Source organism: Rhinolophus ferrumequinum, chromosome 4 (assembly GCF_004115265.2).
Source record: "Rhinolophus ferrumequinum isolate MPI-CBG mRhiFer1 chromosome 4, mRhiFer1_v1.p, whole genome shotgun sequence".
In the NCBI taxonomy this organism is placed as follows: Eukaryota; Metazoa; Chordata; class Mammalia; order Chiroptera; family Rhinolophidae; genus Rhinolophus; species Rhinolophus ferrumequinum.
The window spans coordinates 60,952,776-60,970,814 of record NC_046287.1 but is presented as its reverse complement, the minus strand read 5'-3'; the positions used below and the strand labels follow the sequence as shown (position 1 = coordinate 60,970,814).

The 18,039-nt window shown below is 43.7% G+C and overlaps 1 protein-coding gene across 17 annotated transcripts in view; it reads left to right on the top strand.

Annotated features, from left to right (window-relative positions):
* TACC1 (transforming acidic coiled-coil containing protein 1) overlaps positions 1–18,039 on the top strand; it is a 93,764-nt gene that overhangs the window by 40,794 nt on the left and 34,931 nt on the right. For 5 of the 17 annotated variants that reach the window (XM_033104694.1, XM_033104693.1, XM_033104703.1 and 2 more), the window contains 2 exons: positions 6,463–6,649; positions 7,541–7,656. The exons of 1 other annotated variant lie outside the window; for it this stretch is intronic. In XM_033104694.1, the coding sequence (XP_032960585.1) occupies positions 6,489–6,649; positions 7,541–7,656 (277 nt within the window). In that variant the 5' untranslated portion in view covers positions 6,463–6,488. Of the gene's footprint in view, positions 1–6,106; positions 6,650–7,540; positions 7,657–18,039 lie in introns of those variants that run through there. 11 more of the 17 variants (XM_033104707.1, XM_033104706.1, XM_033104697.1 and 8 more) reach the window with 5 other exon arrangements.

The window sequence follows — 18,039 nt, the reverse complement described above, 5'->3', positions numbered from 1 at the left end:
AAGACAGGTTTCCCCTCTCTTCACTTTGTACTATAACAGAGAAGTAAAAGAACATATTTTCCTTCAATTTTCACATACACCTAGTTTCAGAACCAAAATATGGCAGTTAACCTTTTACTCTAAAAAGATAAAAACTGGAAGTAACAGGAGGCCACATATCATGCCAGGGAGTTTGCTTCCTAGTTTCCCATCTTTTTAATCTCTTAGAAATACAGGAAGATTATCCAGGAAGATTATCCGTCACAAACACATGCATTACTGTGATGGAATCCCCCCAAGTCCCCAGAGTGAGGATTTAGGCAGAGTGGGTGTCCCAATTATTTGGGAAAGCTTTTTGTGGTTTTATTCTTCTGGTGGATGCTTTTCCCCACACACTCCTATCAGTGAATGTCTGCTGCCCTTTCCAAATGCTCTCCTAGTCGCTTACCTTTGAACTTCTAAATGACAATGTTTCACACATCGAAAATGAGGACGTGTATTTACAGGGATGGTGGGTAGAATATTGGATATCAGGATAATCTCAGAAAATCCAGGCCATGTGATCAATGTTCTTCTAGTCTTCTAGATGCATCATTTGAGAGATTTATTTTATTTTGGAGGTAGGGGATAGAAGAGGGAATATAATGGCTGCAGGAGAAAGACTATTATTCTATTTCAAATTCCTAAATTCTTTCAGCCTCTTTAACTCAAACCTTAGATTCCACCCTCCCTCTAGCCCAGGTAAATGAAGTAAAGTAGATTTCCAATTTGGAGTAATGTTCATGGTTAGAAACTGAAATTCATAAACTTATAAAGAATTTCAGATGGTTTTCTTGTCTGAGGGTTTACATATAAAGCTCTCTGACTTGGAGGGACCGCTTTTCTTACTGCCTAATCTGCTAAAAAGGAATGTAATTTCAAGAAAACAAAATCTGCTAAATCAGTAACAGTCATTTTACAAGATGATATGCATGTTTAACAGGCTCTGTAACTGCAATGTTGTTTAGCAGGAAAAACCAAACAGTTCTACTGGAACAGAAAATATTTCTAAATTTAAAGATAATTCACAGCTTTAAGTGGATCTTTTGTGCTTATTTTGTTTGCTTGTTTTCAACTTTGGATTTGTGGTAGTTGGCGGGAAGAATGAGGGATAACATTGGGGTTATTTTCCTTATGTAGAATGAACAGACTGACCTAATTCAGTTTATATCTTTTGTACTCAACAACTATTTCTCTAATACTCCTGCAGTCCAAGGTAAAGAACTAACGTGAATTTTCTTATAAAGTCAATTAACATATAGTCATGATATTTGATGGGGATGAGAGAGAACCTCATAGAACTGGTTCTAAAATGACGCTGGTTTAGGGTAAACATCATAAAATATATTTGTGGGTTTTTTTTCCCACTCTCTGAAAGCTGATACAGTGTAAACGCTATGTGGCAGTTCTGTTGTCGGTCTCATCGTGACCCAAGTTGAATGGGATACTTTCAACTTGGGGGAGTCAAACTTCACTTTTGTGATACAGAACAGAATAGATCAGAGGGTGGATCAGACAAGAGTTGTTCACCAGAGCAAAACCTGGACAAGGATCTCTGAGCAGGCCTAGGTGGGGAGCTCGGCCAAGTGGTTAGTGGTTGCAATCTGGATCTCTTTTACTCTTCCTGAAGCTCTGAAAGCGTATTAATTAGCCATGGACATAAATCTGGCTTTTCTCTTTTAAAAAATTAGAAAGGAGTTTCTCTTTATGATACATTTTCCATTGAGAATGCATAATACAAATTCCCTGATTTGGGTATGTTTGGATAGTGCAGGGAAGATTCTATAGGTGATTATAGCCTATAGGTAAAAGACAGTATCAGATCTTGTCAAGTTAAGATTGTAATGTTAATAGTTGAATGTTGTCAGATGCCATTATTGGCAATGCTGCCTTGTACAGACATCAGCATGTTCTTGCCTGGTTAAACTGAGGTAGGTCAGAAAAACAGGCCTCCTGGTACCAATGGCTGTTTTCCACTGGAGGGCGCTGTACTATCTGCTCTCCAAATAGTACAGCTACCACCCAGTTCTGACTTTGCAGCTGGTGTCAGGTAAGCAGGAAGCCAAGACTGTAGCAGCAGCAACAAATTGAGAGAAGTATTTAGCTGATAAAATCACAAGCTCCAGAGTAGCTGAGAGGGCATTCTGCTTTCTTCCAGTTTGATACAGTGCAGAAGGTACTGAAAGGTAGGAGAGGAGGGTTCTAGATTCAGTTCTAGCACTAACTAACTGTGGGACTTCTGGTAGGTGGTTGCCCTTTCTGGTTCAGTTACCTTATCAGCAAATTGAGAATGAGAATACCTGTCCTGCTACGTGAAAGAATGATTATAAGGATCAGATGAAACTTTATTAATATAAGGTACTATTATCACTACATCATAAAGACCTTCATTTAAATAGTTGAGAAACATAAAGCTAAGGGCTGAGGGTGTTTAGCTTGGTGAGTGGGGTGAAGACTTTCAATGATCATGTTGAACCACAGGCAGGGAATTCCCCATCATGTCTTGGAAACCTCCTCCAGTGAACGGGATGGCTCTCAGAAAGAAGGGCTGGGGAGTGGGAGATGGTCCATTGAGGTTCCACTGAGGCATCTCAACGTCGCTGCCATTGGCTGTTTCAATGTCATACGAGGCCAGTGCTTTTCCTAAGCCCTTCAGAGCTGCCCAGCCATTTTGGTTACGTCATCAATCTGGCATTTAATCTTAGTTGAAATAGATATATCTTTTGCTCATCAAATTCTTAAGTTGTTAGAAAATACGGATAAGTTGACGGCTTTGTCAGCCTGCCTGACCTTTCTGGTTTCTCAGTGGTTACTTTATCTCTCTGAGTCCTTTGTGCCATCCTGACCCTCCCCTCCCTCCTTGCCTCCTCCACTCTCTCAACATCGTCTCCTACACAGATGCCTTTTTATTTTGCTGGCTGCCAGGAACTCCATTTTCTTAGCAGTAGCGGTTTTCTTTTCCTTCCATTTTAAAGTGTTGCCATTGTGTGAGGTTTGCTTACAGCACTGAACAAGTGGAGTGAAAGATGAGGACTCTCATTCCAGTTCTGCCTTTTTTACTCTCTGGAAGAAGCTATCCCCTTCTCTGGGCAGTTTGAAGCAAGGAAAACAGCAGTTTCACAGCTCCCAGGTTGTTACCAGAATGATCTTTCTAATTGGAGATGTTATTTGCTAAAAGCCTGAAGATGCCCCTCTGCCCCTCCAGGCTCCATGGGCCATTCAGGCACACGGATAGATGGCTTTGTTTGTCCTGTCCTGGCCTTCACAAGGTTTAAAACAATTTAAACTAGTAAGCACTTTAAAGATTGGAAGATTTTAAAAATGAAATCCAGGATTTTGGTTTCTCTTGGAAAATTGTTAGATGGCAACGCTGGGCACCAGCAACTGGGTAGGGCCACCCCTTAGCCAAGGCCAGTGTTCTCCAGATACCGTGTTTCCTTAAAAATAAGACCTAGCTGGACCATTAGATCTAATGCGTCTTTCGGAGCAAAAACTAATATAAGACCCGGTCTTATTTTAGTATAAGACCGGGTCTTATAATATAACATGATATGATATGATATGATATATGATATGATATGATATAAAATCAATTCAAACTATTGAGTAGTTACTTACTTTATTACTGTTCACATTATGTCCAGGAGTTTGCGGAGGAGTGATTTTTCAGAAACTGAGCATTTGCTTCTCCGGTTTTCGGGCTTTATCTCACTGGGGTCATCACTTGTCCCGGGTTCCATTCTATGCTGGTTCAAAACTCGATTTCTTCAGGAGTCAGACTTTAGGAATTTATGTCACTCTAGCCAAACTCATAAGGTCTGTTTGTAAACTAGAATATTCATCTTTTTGCATGTTTATTGAACACCTACTGTGTGTGTGGCCCTGTCCTAATCTCTGAGGAAACAAAAATGAATTATAAATACGATGTGGTCCCTGCCATTCAGAAGCTTATGGTCCAGAAATGGGACAGATGAGTAAACAAAGAGATTATATATAGTGTGCTAAGTGTAGAGTGACCTCAAGCTCTGGGTTTTCCTGGTTTATACCGATGTCCTGGTATAACTTAATAGTGCCCCCTTTCAAAACTACCTAAGGACCATGGTAAAAGTATCTGTGGATGTTTGGGGTATAAAGATGGTAGAAAGGAAGGAGAAATCAGCCTGCTTTCCCAGAGAAGGTACTTGAGCTGGGTGATAAGGAAGTTCAGGCAGTCAAGGTCTGGGAGTTTAAGGTGGGGGCAGGGGAGAGGAATGTGCAAAACTGCAGGCCAAAGGGAGATTGCTCTGGAAGCAGCAATTAATTCGTTTAAATTTGTTTCCCAAATTTATCCTGTGAAAAAAATTCTCCAGGACACTTGGTAAAAATACAGATTTCCAGATCCTACTCGCAGTTTGAATTTGTTTTTAAAGAAGAAGCACTTCAGGTGATTCTTGAGCATATGAAAGGTTCAGAACGAATTCTCTACTGATTATGTCTAGGAATACCAAAGGCTGGGAATAAAGGGGGACACGAACAGCAAGACTAGATAGAGCACAAGTCACAGATTAGACAGGTGGGGGTGACCCCAGGTGACAAAACCCTCAGAGGTAGAACCAGTTGGGAGACACTTATAGTAGAACTGTGAGAAATAGTGATGCAGAGGAATGAAAAGATTCAAGAACTATTCAGGAGAGGAAGAATGAACAGGACCTAACATATGCCAGTTACTGATTTACATTGGGTAATATTTCCAGGCAACAAAATACTTGTGTTAAATATAGGAATCTGGGGAACCTTATAATCTGAAGGTTTATGTGGTAAACCATAAACCTAAAAATACAGTTGGATAGTGTTGTGGTATATTTCATGTGGACCTAAGACAAAATGATTCCTGCTTACTTCACATCTTCGTAGTTTCCAGAACAGTCATGACAATTGTGTTTATCTCTGGGAAGGAGCTGGATGAATTCTGTAAGCATCCTGACACCCCCAACACTTTCATCTAGACTTCAGGCAAATCCCTGCCCTTCTCTTATGGTGAGACTACTTGCCTCGTCTTATCTAGTACTAGTTTTGCTTTTGTTTTTGTTACTGAATGTGTAAAACAATCATGATTCATCAACGTGCCAACGACTTTGTTCCTAAGTTCTGGAGCTGGTCTCTCTGTGGGAACCTGCAACCACTTCACAGATTCACCATAACTCTGGGAAATTATAATAGTACAAGAAACACCTTATCCAGCCATGGAGACCATTAAGCCTGTTGTGCTTTGGTGACTTTGGTGCTTTGGTGACTCTGCGGGACAATCCCTAAATGGACAATGAAGAACATCGGAGAGCTCTGCCTTCAAGCATTAAGAGGGTTATTTTGAAGGCTGCCTTCACCAGGCCTGTGGGTATACTTCTGAAGCAGTAAACTAAGTCAGAAATCAAAGACTTGGAAGTTATTAAAAGAAAGCCTCAAAAAAGAGAATGGGTAACCGATCAGGCTATAATTTCACAGGATAATTTAGCATCCTTTACCCAAGACCTGGCCACAGAAGAGTCCAAGAGTGCGGTTTAAGGAGGGTCAAAGCCTCTAAAATTCCAGTCCTCGGCTACTCTTGTAACTAGCGTCGCTACAAGGGATTTCGAAGTCTCGGGAGTGATAGGGTTGAAGGTGAACAGGCTGAAATCTTCCACGCTGTCAATATCAGGGAGGGGAAAAACACCAGTCAACAGCGCCCTCAAAGTTTTTTTATTATTATTATTAAGGGGCTTAACTTCTGTGTGATCCAATATCACCAACACCATTAAATCACTGTGGTAAAATGAAAAAATTAAAAAGGGAAGGAGGAAAAACCCAGCGTGCACGGACCAAGAAAAATGGATCTTCCCTGCTCTTGACACTGACGGAGCTGTTGGGGGTGCGAGGGTCCAGCGCCCGCTGCCAGAATCGCAGCCAGGAAGCCCCTTTCCCGCAGTCCAGGCGCGACCAGAGTGGCGCCGGGGCGGGGGGATCCGGTGGGCGCGCCGTAGACTTCAAAGGCCCTGCGCCGCCGCCACCCCCGCGCGCGCTAGTAGTACAGTCCGAGGGGGCGGCTCCTGGGGCGCGGCTCCCGCGGCAGCTGATGCGCGCCGTGCTAGCGGGTAAGCGGGACCCTGGAGCCCGAGTCCCTGAGACCCGGAGTCCCCGAGCCCCGTGCCGCCGGGCGCTACGGACCAGGGCCGGGAGGAGGCCCCAGGAGAGGCATCTGTCCGGCGGGAGTCTCTCGGCTCCCGCGGCGCCGCGGCCGCACCGGTTGGGAAGGAGGACCAGGAGGAAGCGGCACAGCCTGCGGGCTGAGAGGAAGCGCTTCCACCCGGGCCCCCGACGGTGCTCGTTTAACCACATCCGCGCCTCCGCTGGAAACGCTTACAGGCGCCTGTCACCGGTTCCCTCCATTTTGAAAGGGAAAAAAGGCTCTCCCCCTTCCCCTACTCTTAGGAGCTGGAGCGGGAGGAGCCGCGCTCATGGCATTCAGTCCTTGGCAGATCCTGTCCCCCGTGCAGTGGGCGAAATGGACGTGGTCCGCGGTGCGCGGCGGGGGCGCCGGAGAGGACGAGGCCGGAGGGCCGGAGGGCGACCCTGAGGAGGAGGACTCGCAAGCCGAGACCAAATCCTTGAGTTTCAGGCAAGTACACGCATCCCTGCCGAGATGCAAACGTGCTGCCATCCATCCATCTGCGCTCATTCTGTGCGTGTGTGTGGTCGCCCACCCGCGTAACCATATTCATGGCAATGCTACGTCCCTGCCTGTAACCAGGTCCTCGCTCTGCATTCAAAAGTTCAGGATGTTCTGTCGTCCTATGTATTTTCTTACCCCCGTTTCAATACGAGCTTTCTGAACCTAACCTAGAATCTGCAGTCTCTCCGCATCCCGGTTTACCTCAGTCACTTTCTATAAGCTTCAATCCCCCAGGCCCCCCAACACACACACAGTCATTGATGACACCCGGTGTAATTTGGGGGCCTCCCGGTGGGGAGGAAGTCGCTCTGTGTCCCTAAAATACAGTCATGGTAAAAGAAGGTCGCGTGATGACAGGCCCCTGGCAGCTGGTGAGAAATGGTGGTCTCTTCTGCTCTGTCACCGTGTGATTGCGGAAAGCAGGTGACAGCATTCTCTGCCTCGAGCTGAGTGAGTTCCAAACAGGTAGAGGCCTGCCAAAGAATAAGGCATCGTGGTGAGAATTGGTTTAGTTTTTTAGGGGGAGAGGGCTCTTGTGAGAAAAGGAGTCTGTTGGAAAGCGCCTTTTTTGGGTGTCGGAAGGAAGGATGACATCAAAATAAATGGTGCTGGAGCCAAAGCTCCAGAGGATAGAGGAGATTTCAGGGAGACAGGATGCCAGACAGAAGCCCTGCCAGAACACCCGTAGCATCGCCCACAGGCCAGTCGGTGCTGAGGATCAGTGGGTTGTAAAGTTAGGCAAAAATTCTGCATTTTAGCCTTTGCGGAAATCTAGATTATAAAGGGTGTCGGAAATACCGTTGAAAGTGGTAATTCCTCATTTTTCCCCCTTGGCAGCTCGGATTCTGAAGGTAATTTTGAGACCCCTGAAGTTGAAACGCCAATCAGATCACCTCTCAAGGAAACCTGTGACTCATCACTAGGATTAGCAGGACATGGGGCCAAAACCCAAGGTAAGGAAAAACTTTCATTTTTTGCCCCTTTTGTTTTGAAGTTTTGAAAATGTAAACGGGGGAAGGAAAAGAGTTAACTTAGGGCCGTTTAAAAAGGTCTGGATTGCCTCCTTGCCGGAAAAGAGCTGTTTTAAAGCTCCTGGTTTACTTGAAATGTATGTTTGTTTTTAGGAGTGTGGTGTCAGAGGCTTTCTTTCCTAAGTAGTTTGTACATTTGCAGGATGAGATTATCATTATTAAACCTTCCTGCTGGGCCCTTCCTCTCAGCCCCTACAAAACAAAAATGTGTGTAGGAATGCAGTGGTGAGGTGTGTTTACATTTGGCTTCACAGATTTTTTGGGCTAAGTCCCTCCCTCTCTGCAGGGGTGTGGCTGAAAACAAAAATTACAGGTAAGAGTTGACTTTCTTTAGATAAGGAGGAGTCTTAAGAGGCTGTTTCAAAATTGCTTCCCTCTCCCCTCCCTCTTCCAGGCAGAAATGGTGGGGAGCCCCTCAGTCTACGTAGGAAAACCTGGCACAGAGATTCTCTCCTAGCCCCTCAGAGACCAACCTTGAGCTTGCCCTTCATCTACATAAGCTTCTGCTGTTCCACTTAATTAGTAGAAATCTTTTTTGTCAGACAGCCAGTTTTGAGTAAAATTTCACCTGTCCTGATAGAATTCATGTATGTGTTCAGTACATAAGAGTACACTGTGATTTAGCAGTGAAAAAGTCCTGCTCTCACCGAGCTAACATGATGGAAGGTGATGGACCTGTTAAAGGTCAAGCAAAATATATATGTCAGCTTGTCTTACGTATTATGGGGAAAAATAAAGCAGGGGAAGGAGGTATAGGGTGTATGGGGTGGGGAAAGGAGATGCTGAAGGGTAATTAGAGGGAGCCTTCCTGATAAGGAGACTTGAGCAGAGCCCTGAAGGAAGATGGAGGGAGTCTTGCAGATTCTTGGGGAGACAATCTTTCCAGCAGAAGGAATGGCATCTGTAAAGGTCTGAGACAGGACCATTCTGCCTCAGGGTGAGGCTCTGAGGTGGGAAAGGAGCAGCGTGTTTGAGGAGCAGTGAAGGGGCCCATGTGGCTGCAGTGGCGTGATAGGCAGGGAGCAGTAGGAGCTGAAGTCAGCCAGGTAAGGGGACTTCTGGATCATGTTGTAATGATGCATTGATTTTCTTTCTGAGTGAGATAGGAAGCCTTTAGAGGATGTGTTAGCTTTCTAGGGCTACCTTCAGGAAGTACCACAAACTGGGTGACTTAAAACAACAGAAATGTATTCTGTCACAGTTTTGGAAGTCAGACCTCCAAAATCAAGGTGTCCACAGGGCCATGCTCCCTCCAGAGGTTCTAGGGAAGAATTCTTCCTTGTTTCTTGTGGTTGCCAGCACTCCTTGGTGTTTCTTGGCTTGTGGCAGCATAACTTCAGTCTCTGCCTCCTTCCTGACACAGCCGTCTTCTCCCTGTGTGTCTCTATGTCTTCACATGGCATTCTTACAAGGACTCCAGTCACTGGGTTTAGGGGCCACCCTAATCCAGTATGACCTCCCCTTAACTTGATTACATCTGCCAAGATACTATTTCCAAATAAGGTCACATTCACAGGTGGGTGGGGGGAATTAGGACTTCAGCATATCTTTTTGAGAGAACTCAATTCAATTTACAACAGAGGGCTTTGAGCAGAGGGATTGTGCTTTGACTTTCTTTTTAAAAGGACTCTAGAATGGATGGTTTTTCCCTATTCCAGTGTATGTCATTGTCACCTTATAGTGGCAGATAGAGCCAGCCTTCAGTTAGCCAGTTACCTAGTTTTTTATTTGATTATGACTTCTTTTTCCCCAATGGTTGTTGTATTTTATTGCTCGTAACTTCTTCACAGGTTGCTTAGGGAAGTCAGTTTCTCTATGGTAGACATCACGACGAAGCTGGATTATTGGTGAAATACAGACCAGCTTTCTGTGATTTGCTTTTGCTTTAAATTGTGAGCTCCATATTGCGCGCCCCCTGCTGAGAATTGAGACTACCTTCCCCTCTCCCTGGGCTGCTTTTTACCGTTGTTTTAGGCAGAGACCACGTGGGAACAGGCAAGTTTGTGGATTGGAGAGTGCTTTGTAGCACTCTCAGTGCCCGAAGTTGCCACTTGTTTTTCAGAGCTTCCCTTTTCTTCTCTCAAGATTGGCAGATCAGAAAGGAAGATTTAAAAGCTTGAAAAAACTATTTCGTAGCCTTCCCACCAAGTTGAAATAAAGCTCACAAGATTTGTTAAGTAGCTATTTGAAAGCCTCTTTGAATTTCCGTCAGCTTGGGCAGCCCCTTCCTCACCATTCTGTCAGCCTGTAGTCTGATTCATCCTGACAGATTCTTTGCTAGTTGAATAGTGGCCTGTATGGCCCAGGCCTCCAGAGCCATAGAGACCCAATTGTTTGGTCCTTCCAGTGCCGTGACTCATTATTACTGGTTTTGGTAACTACACTCTCTTTGTCACTCTCTTTAAAAGTTTTCCTTTTGGAGAAAAACTTTTATAGAGTCATGGACCAGGAAAGTTCTGTGCAGTTCATGATTGCAGACTATGTATATGGTAGGGGGACTGGGGGGGTGGGGTGTAGAGTCTAGGAAACAATCATTGCATATTAGGAAATTTCTTACTTTAGGGTCTTTATATAATAGCGTGATTGCTCATTGACCTGGTAGTATCCTGCCTTCTAGGGTTCCTTCTGCCCAACTTCTAGAGCTAGGCCAGAGTCCTGTAGATGGCCTTGTCATACATCCACAGTAAACATAAAAATACAGCCAAAGCACAGGTCTGACCAGGATAAAAATCAGTGGGCAAAAATTCCTGGAGAGACATTTCCAACTGAAGTCTAAATTCTGGGCCTGGATGCTTCTGTTTTTCCGAAAATCATTGGTTATTTGGCTCCTGATAAAGTTAGTCTTTCATGTTTCTGTGGTTCCAGGACATGGTGCAACAGCAGGTGTAGATTATATAAGCCTGTATCTACTGGAGTGATGAGTTATGTGTTACGCAGTCGGGTTGGAGCTGACATGTAAAAGATTCTAGCTTCCTGGTACATAATGGCCCTCAAATGTGGGAGCTCTGTCCCTCCCTGTGCCATACCCATGGCCCCCACCCCAGCCTCCGTCTAGTTCTTTGAACTCAGGGAAACACTTACATCTATTTTGAAGTTAATTGTCTCTCTTATTGGAAGCTTTTTAGGGACTTGCAGTATCTGAACTCTGTAATAATTTCTTAAAGACAAGATTGTATGCCATTTTAGAAATTAAACAGTGGATGAAGCTGTGGGTTTTTTGTTTTTGTTTTTTAAGCTACAAATAGAAGCCGGTTTCAGACTAACTGGTAAAATGAAACTATAGCCAAAGAGGTTTCTTAAAAATACCAGAGTGGTGGCTGTGTTTGCTCTGGTAGTTCTGTGTTTGTTGTTTGTCTGCCTTCCCGCACAAAGGGTGTTTAAGCTGCTGCTGTTACTGTTCTTTCTCTCTGCTGGGTGATGTATCAGTGAGGAGACTACCTGCTAAGAAAGGACTTTTGAAAGAAGTACAATCTCAAGTTCATTCCGCCCTTTTTCTTTGGGGCGGGGAGGCTTATGGACTGTGGTTTTGTCCATTAGTTTAGACTACAAAATCTGCAGTGAATGTCCTCTACTGCTTGAGGCCCACCCACTTACACACACCCACCTTTACTTACAGATTGTTACCAATCTTTGAGAAACAATATTAAATCATGCAGAACTTCTGATATGCCCTGGGAACAACTAGTTAAACCTACCTTGTTTGATGTGTTAATTAGACACCTAGGTATTTCAAAGACTACTGTAGTCCTCCAGAATAGAAGGAAAGAGATAAACAGGATCAATCCACAGACATTTACTCCTGGAGAACTTGTGGAGAATGCAGAGTTGTTTGTTGACACAATTTTGGTAGTCTTGATCTGGAATTAGCAAACTATGGCTCAGAGACCAAATCTGGCTTGCCGCCTGCTATTGCCTATTATTGTTCTGCCTGAGAGCTAAGAATTGTTTTTACATTTTTAAATGGTTGAAAAAAATTCTGCAATGTGTGAAAATTATATGAGATTCAAATTTTAGGGCCCATAGATAAACTTTTGTCGGAAGGCAGCCACACTCATTCATTTAGGTGTCGTCTGTGGCTGCATTCACACTGTAATAGCAAGGCTGAGTACTTGGAACAGAGACCAAATAAATAGCCAGAAAAACCTAACAGAAAAGTTTGCTGACTTAGATCCACAATTGACAATTTTGGTAAAAATACAAAGTGTAAGTAATTTGGGATAATGACTTTTAAAAAAGTGGTGAGGCTATACCTGATTAATTGACAAATGAACTGTGGGCGCGGGGTGCCACTATCGTAGGCTCCTAAGTCAGGTAAGGCTTTAGAGAGTGACTACTGTGGGCTGGCTAGTTGTCTCTTTTGCAAAACGGAAATGATGTAATTGGTCTGTCAGTGTACCTGATTCTCAACTGACAAAAAATCTCAGGAGTTATGACAAAAGGAAATTAGGGGAGAATGGAGAGAATTTTGCAATTATTTACTATAAGTACAGACATACAGACTTTTAACTTCTGCCTATCAAGTATTTTTAATGTAACTTTGGGTATTTGAGGTTTGTAATTTGACTGTTGATACGACATTGTTGGTATACTCGTATATTGTATGGTTGGGATGGTTCATTTATTGGAATGTTTTAGACTGTACATATGTAAGACCTAAAAGGGAGATCTCATTAAAATCTAAGCCTCAGATTTTCCATTTTAGGGCTTTGGGTCAGATGTATGAGTGAATGCTATGCAAACTTTTTTATTAGGTACACATTGAAGTGTGCCAGTCAAATCTATGAGAATGATTCTCCTGGGGATTTAGTTTAACATCCTCTCCCTGCCCCTAAACAGGGATTGCTTTATTCAAATTTCCTATAAATAATGGGACTAATAAGGCCCTCTAATGTTACCTAGTCCAACAGTTCAACCCACGTGGCTCCTTGGACAACATCCTAGGGTAATGCTTTTATTTTTAATTTTTGTTTATGATTGACTCCTACACAGTTTAAATTTTTATATTATATTTCTTTATATTATCGTAAGATGTTAAAGGCTTGAAAACTTAAGCAACATGATACAATTCCATTTTTTCCCCCATATGTTTTTCGTTCTCAACTTGTAGAATTAGTTAGTAAGTGGGATCAGAACCATGTTTCTTTGCTGCTCTATTTATCCTCGTGTAAATGAGCCATTTAGGGAGCTCCGCTACTTCTGTATGGTGCTCGACCCCAAAAGAATGTCTTCTTGAAGAAAAAGTATAGTGTTTTTAGCAAAGACCTCAGAGAGTGTGGAACCGCACAGTGTTTGAATAAAAAACTAAGGGGCAGGGGCAAAGTCTGCCTGCCAAAAGCAAAGATTTTAGTAACTGTCAAGCTGTATTTTTCTTCTAAGGTAAATAATAAATTCAAGACCTTTTTAAGAAATATTATGATTAAATTCGTTTCCAACTTACAGTCCCCAGTTTTGGGCGTACCTGAGCATTGAATAAAGCAGTATAACTTAACTCAGATTCTGGTGGTGGAAGCATTTTTTATGTGTGTGGGTTGTGGGGGGACCCTTCTAAAATTGCTGCTACTATTTAGTGCTCCACCTACAAATGGGTGTGGTCTAAAACCATTTAAATATTTCAGTTAAAGAGTAGTTAGTGTCTTTTTCAAGTGACCACTAATACTGTTCATAGGAAACCCTGGCGGTAACCGTTTGTCACAGTCTCCTAAACTCGGAGCAGTGATGGGAAGGAAGGTCATGGTTGATGCGCCTGAAACAGCAGTCTCGGTAGGAGTTCATAAATAAGGATTGCTAGGTTGTTCAAGAACTTTTAACTTTGGGCCTAGAAAGGGATTCCTGCTTGTAAGTTCAAGATCTCACCTTCACCTTTACGTGTACATGAACCTAATTTTGAGTTCACACAAACATGATTGGATCCCCAGGGGTAGGTTGATGATGGCCAAATTCAAGGGACTAGTAACTGGATGGAGTATTTCATTAATTCACAAATTTTAAAAAAAAGTAATTTGACAGTTACCTTTGGCAGATACAAATACTCTCCAGGTACCCTCTTTCCTATGTCAATGCTGGAAATATAACAAATTACTGATCTCCAGCTTTCCCACTATAAGACTCCCCCCTAGCAGACCACTAACTTTCTGTTTCAGCTGTATTTGTTGGATGTACTGGAAGCAAGTAGCTTATTTTTTTTGTTTGTTTCTGTACAGCATCTGATTTTATTTTTATAACAATGCTGTAAGCTGGGACACGTGATTTCCATTCCACAGAATGCAAAATTGAGGCCAGAGCCTTTACTGCTTGTAATAGAGCAGAGTCTTAAATTCAGTTTTTAAGATGAAAGATCCAGAGCTTTTTGGAACATATTATACAGCTTCTCTCCCCAGAGAATGTGCGAATCTCTCTTTTCACTGACTGAAGAGAAGACTTACCAGGGGAAATAAAGGTTCTTAAATGTTGCCCAAACCGTGTGATGGGGGAGAGCATCTTCCTAAGTATCCTTTTAAGTGGTACCTATATATTTTTTTAATTCTGCAGGGGATACATCTTCCACATTTGATAACTTGGCATATATAACATATGAAGTATAAAACATATTTTAGGAATTTTGAAGATCAGACATTTGGAAGTTTACAGCACAATTTAGGTACAGAGTCAGAGCAAAAAAAAAAAAGCATCAATGGGTAAGCAGTGCTGTTGGATAGAAAATATTTTACTTCCTTAATGCTTCGCTTCAGCTCATCAGTGAGAAATAAAGAGGAAATAGACACATTGAGTAATCGCTTTGCTTTCCTTTCCACCTGTGAGTCATGTGTGGGTGAGGAGAGGCAGCAGCAGGAAGGCTGTGCAGCCTCCTGGGACTCTGCACCTATTTTGGGGTGGGAAGAGGTGTTTCTAAGAGGCCTATATTAGTTTCCTATTACTGCATACCAGGATACTCCAAAACTTATTAGCAGTTTAAAGCAGTAAACATTTATTGTCTCATAGCTTTCATCGGTCTGGAACTTGGGAGCAGCTTGGCTGGGTGGCCTGGCTTAGGGTTACTTGTTAGAACAGTCAGTGTTGGCCAGGATGTCGTCATCTGCAGGCCCGACGGGGGCGAGGGGTCCTGTCCTCAGGCAGCTCACTCACGCCTGGCAAGTTAGTGCTTTTGGGGGAGGCCTCGGTTCACCATGGGGGTGGGCCTCTCCAGCCTGGCGGCTAACTGCCCACAGAGTGAGTGACCCAAGAGCAAGATGGAAGCGGCGCTGTCTTGTGTGACAACAAATGACTGATGAGAAATCCACTGTGATTTCCACAGTGTCCTCTTGGTTACACAGGTCAGTCCAAGAATGTGACTACCAAGAGGTGGGACTCATTGGGAACCATCTTGGAGGCTGGTTACCCTAAGGCCCTTTTCTACTCTAAAAAAAAAAATGGTTTATACCAAAGGGTATAATTTCAAAGACTGCAAAGTTTTTTCATTACTCTCTTCCTTCGGGGCCTATTCACTGTCTCCCCACCCTTCCTGCTGCCCCTTTTCTTAGAGTAGAGGAGCAAAAGAGGCAGAAAAATGGCGTGGCCTTCAGCCAGGGTCCCGGTGTTGGTGGAGGTATGTCATGTGCCCAATGTACTGGCTGCTTTTGCTCTGTCTGGAGGCTCCTCTCTTGCGGCCTCTTTTTCTGTATCCTGCATCAGCTTCCCAGCTCTGTGTGGGCGGTTGCTCCTTTGTGAGAGAGGCAGTTGGTATTTTGAGTTCTCCAGTAATTATTTCTGAAGCGATGCACATTATGGTTGTTTGGCAGCAACACAGTGAAGTTACACAATCTCAGATCTCTGCAAAGGAGTCCCATCTGGTTGCACGTGCTCTTTCTCCCCTTGCTCTTCATGTTGCAATACCTTGGGGATGGATGTAGGAGGAGTCGTGTGGGGAGGGCCCTCTATGATTTCTGTCTGTGGTAGGGGGTGTCTACTCCATTGGAAATGTCACCTTGAACAAATCCAGGTGGTTCCAAAACTCAGGGGCATCTCCTGTGTGAGAAGGGAGGACTTATTCATTGTTAGGCTTGCTTCTCTGGGGAGGTTTTGGCTTCCTGGTGAGCAGACACTTCTTGAATAGTGAGCCCCGCCCTCTTACCTCGTAATCTTGGCCTTCAGAGGAGATGGTTTGGTTCTCTTTTAAAATAAAATAGCATAATGTGCTGGTTTTGAGATTTGAAGTTCTTCCTTTATTCTTAGTACCGTATTTCCCCCAAAATAAGACCGGGTCTTAAGTTAATTTTTGCTCCAGAAGATGCATTAGGGCTTATGTTGGGGGGATATCATCCTGAAAAATCATGCTAAGGCGTATTTTCCAGTTAGGTCTTATTTTCTGGGAAACAAAGTCTTTTAAGTGGCTTTCCACTTGATTCTTTTTTTTTTTTTTTTTTTTCCCAAGTCAAGTTGTTGTCCTTTCATTCTTAGTTGTGGAGGGTGCTGTTCAGCTTCAAGTTGTTGTCCTTTCAGTCTTAGTTGTGGGGGGCGCAGCTCAGCTCCAGGGCCAGTTGCCGTTGCTAGTTGCAGGGCATGCAGCCCACCATCCCTTGCGGGACTCGAGAAATTGAACTGGCAACCTTGTGATTGAGAGCCCACTGGCCCATGTGGGGATCGAACCGGCAGCCTTCGGAGTTAGGAGCACGGAGCTCCAACCGCCTGAGCCACTGGGCTGGCCCTTCCACTTGCTTCTTTAGTCTTATATTTTAGAGTGAGCCTTTCTTGGGAATTAGAAGGTTATCTCCCGAGAACAACATATAACGTGGTGCCCCGTCTCTTACAAAAAGCAATTAATAACCCACCCTCCCCTTATCCTTAGTTCCTGGGTAATGTTTTTGTTTGGTGTTTTTTTAGAGGGTGGGGAGGAGGAAGTTTCCACAGGTAGCTTGTTGGCTGGGTTTGGTCCAGGGGTGTGTGTGTTGATGTTGTTTTTCTGCTGTAAGCAGTAACATCTTGAAGTCTGGCATACCTAAGAGGATCTGCCTTTTCCTGCTTTTGCTCACTCAATTGGAACCCCAACCTAGGGGCCCAGTGGTTGTCAGGGGAATGTGAGCTCTGCAGCTCACACCCTTAGGTTCTACCCAGCCTTCCTGGAAAAGGCCTGCTTTTCCTGTTGTCCTGCCCCTGGACAACGCATAGTGTTCACATCAGCTCCATCTTAAGGCTGATGCCTTGACCTAGTGGTGGAGAAAGTACATGTGTAAAATGTATTTCAACTTTGGGGGAATCCGTGAGACTGGGAACTCAGAGGCATGAAACTGAAAAAAACCCTCAAACTTGCCTAAATGTTAACCTGTACCTTATTAACAGTCTCCTCAGGTCAGACCACTCGCAGAAAGGGTGGCACAAGTGCCAGAATCACACTTATTTCCCTTGAAGCCCTTAATTCAAACCTGGGAGAGTAGGGGGTGAGAGGGCAAACCAAACACCCATTTACAGGAGGAGGGGTCTTCAAAGGAAAGGGATCAAAGAAGAACAAATGTTGATCCTTGGCAGCTGTTGTGTAGAGCTGAATGGCTGTCTCACTACTTATATGCACTTTTTTTCTGTGTAAACAAAGGTAATCACGTGAAAGGGCATCCTTTATGTGTACGCATTTGTTCAGCAGTGGGCACTCTGAGCATCAGCTCTGTTTGGGGCGCTTGGTTTCTGCGTTGGGGGTACAAAGGAGACTAGGGGTAAGTCCTCCGCAGAGCTCAGAGTCTGGAGGAAGCTAGCTGCCTTCTAACTCCTTGGCTTCCCCAGACATTTTAGCAGCAAGTAGGTAGTTTTCACAGCAAATAGGTAGTTTCACAAGGGAACATGTGAAGGAGGTTTTGGAAAAAGTGAAATGGTAAAAATTAGAACTAAAAAAAAAAGCAACTGTCTCCCTAAACAACAACAACAAACCCACAAAAGCCTTTTGAGCTTGACAATTGTCGTATCCCTAGGGTAGTTCATATATTTGGCTGTATCTGTTGCAGGAGAGAGGAGTGATGTCATTTTTATTTTTTTTTTGCCTCTTTCTGCAAATAGAATTTAGCTAGCACATCATCCGCTTCCTCAAGAGAGAGTTAAAATCCCAAATGGTGTGACGGTGAGACCTACCACCTCTCTTAAGTATGTGTCCCTGCAAGTGATACACATAAAAGACTATTTCAAGCATTTTCTGAAATCGAAGTCTGTGGTGTAGTAGAACATTTTATTAGGGATTTGAGGGCACTGCTCCTGCTGTTACCCTCTGAGCCTCCATGTTCTTTTGTTAAAAAACAGTTTGATTGAGATGTAATTCACAAGTAATACAGTTCACCCATTTAAAGGGTG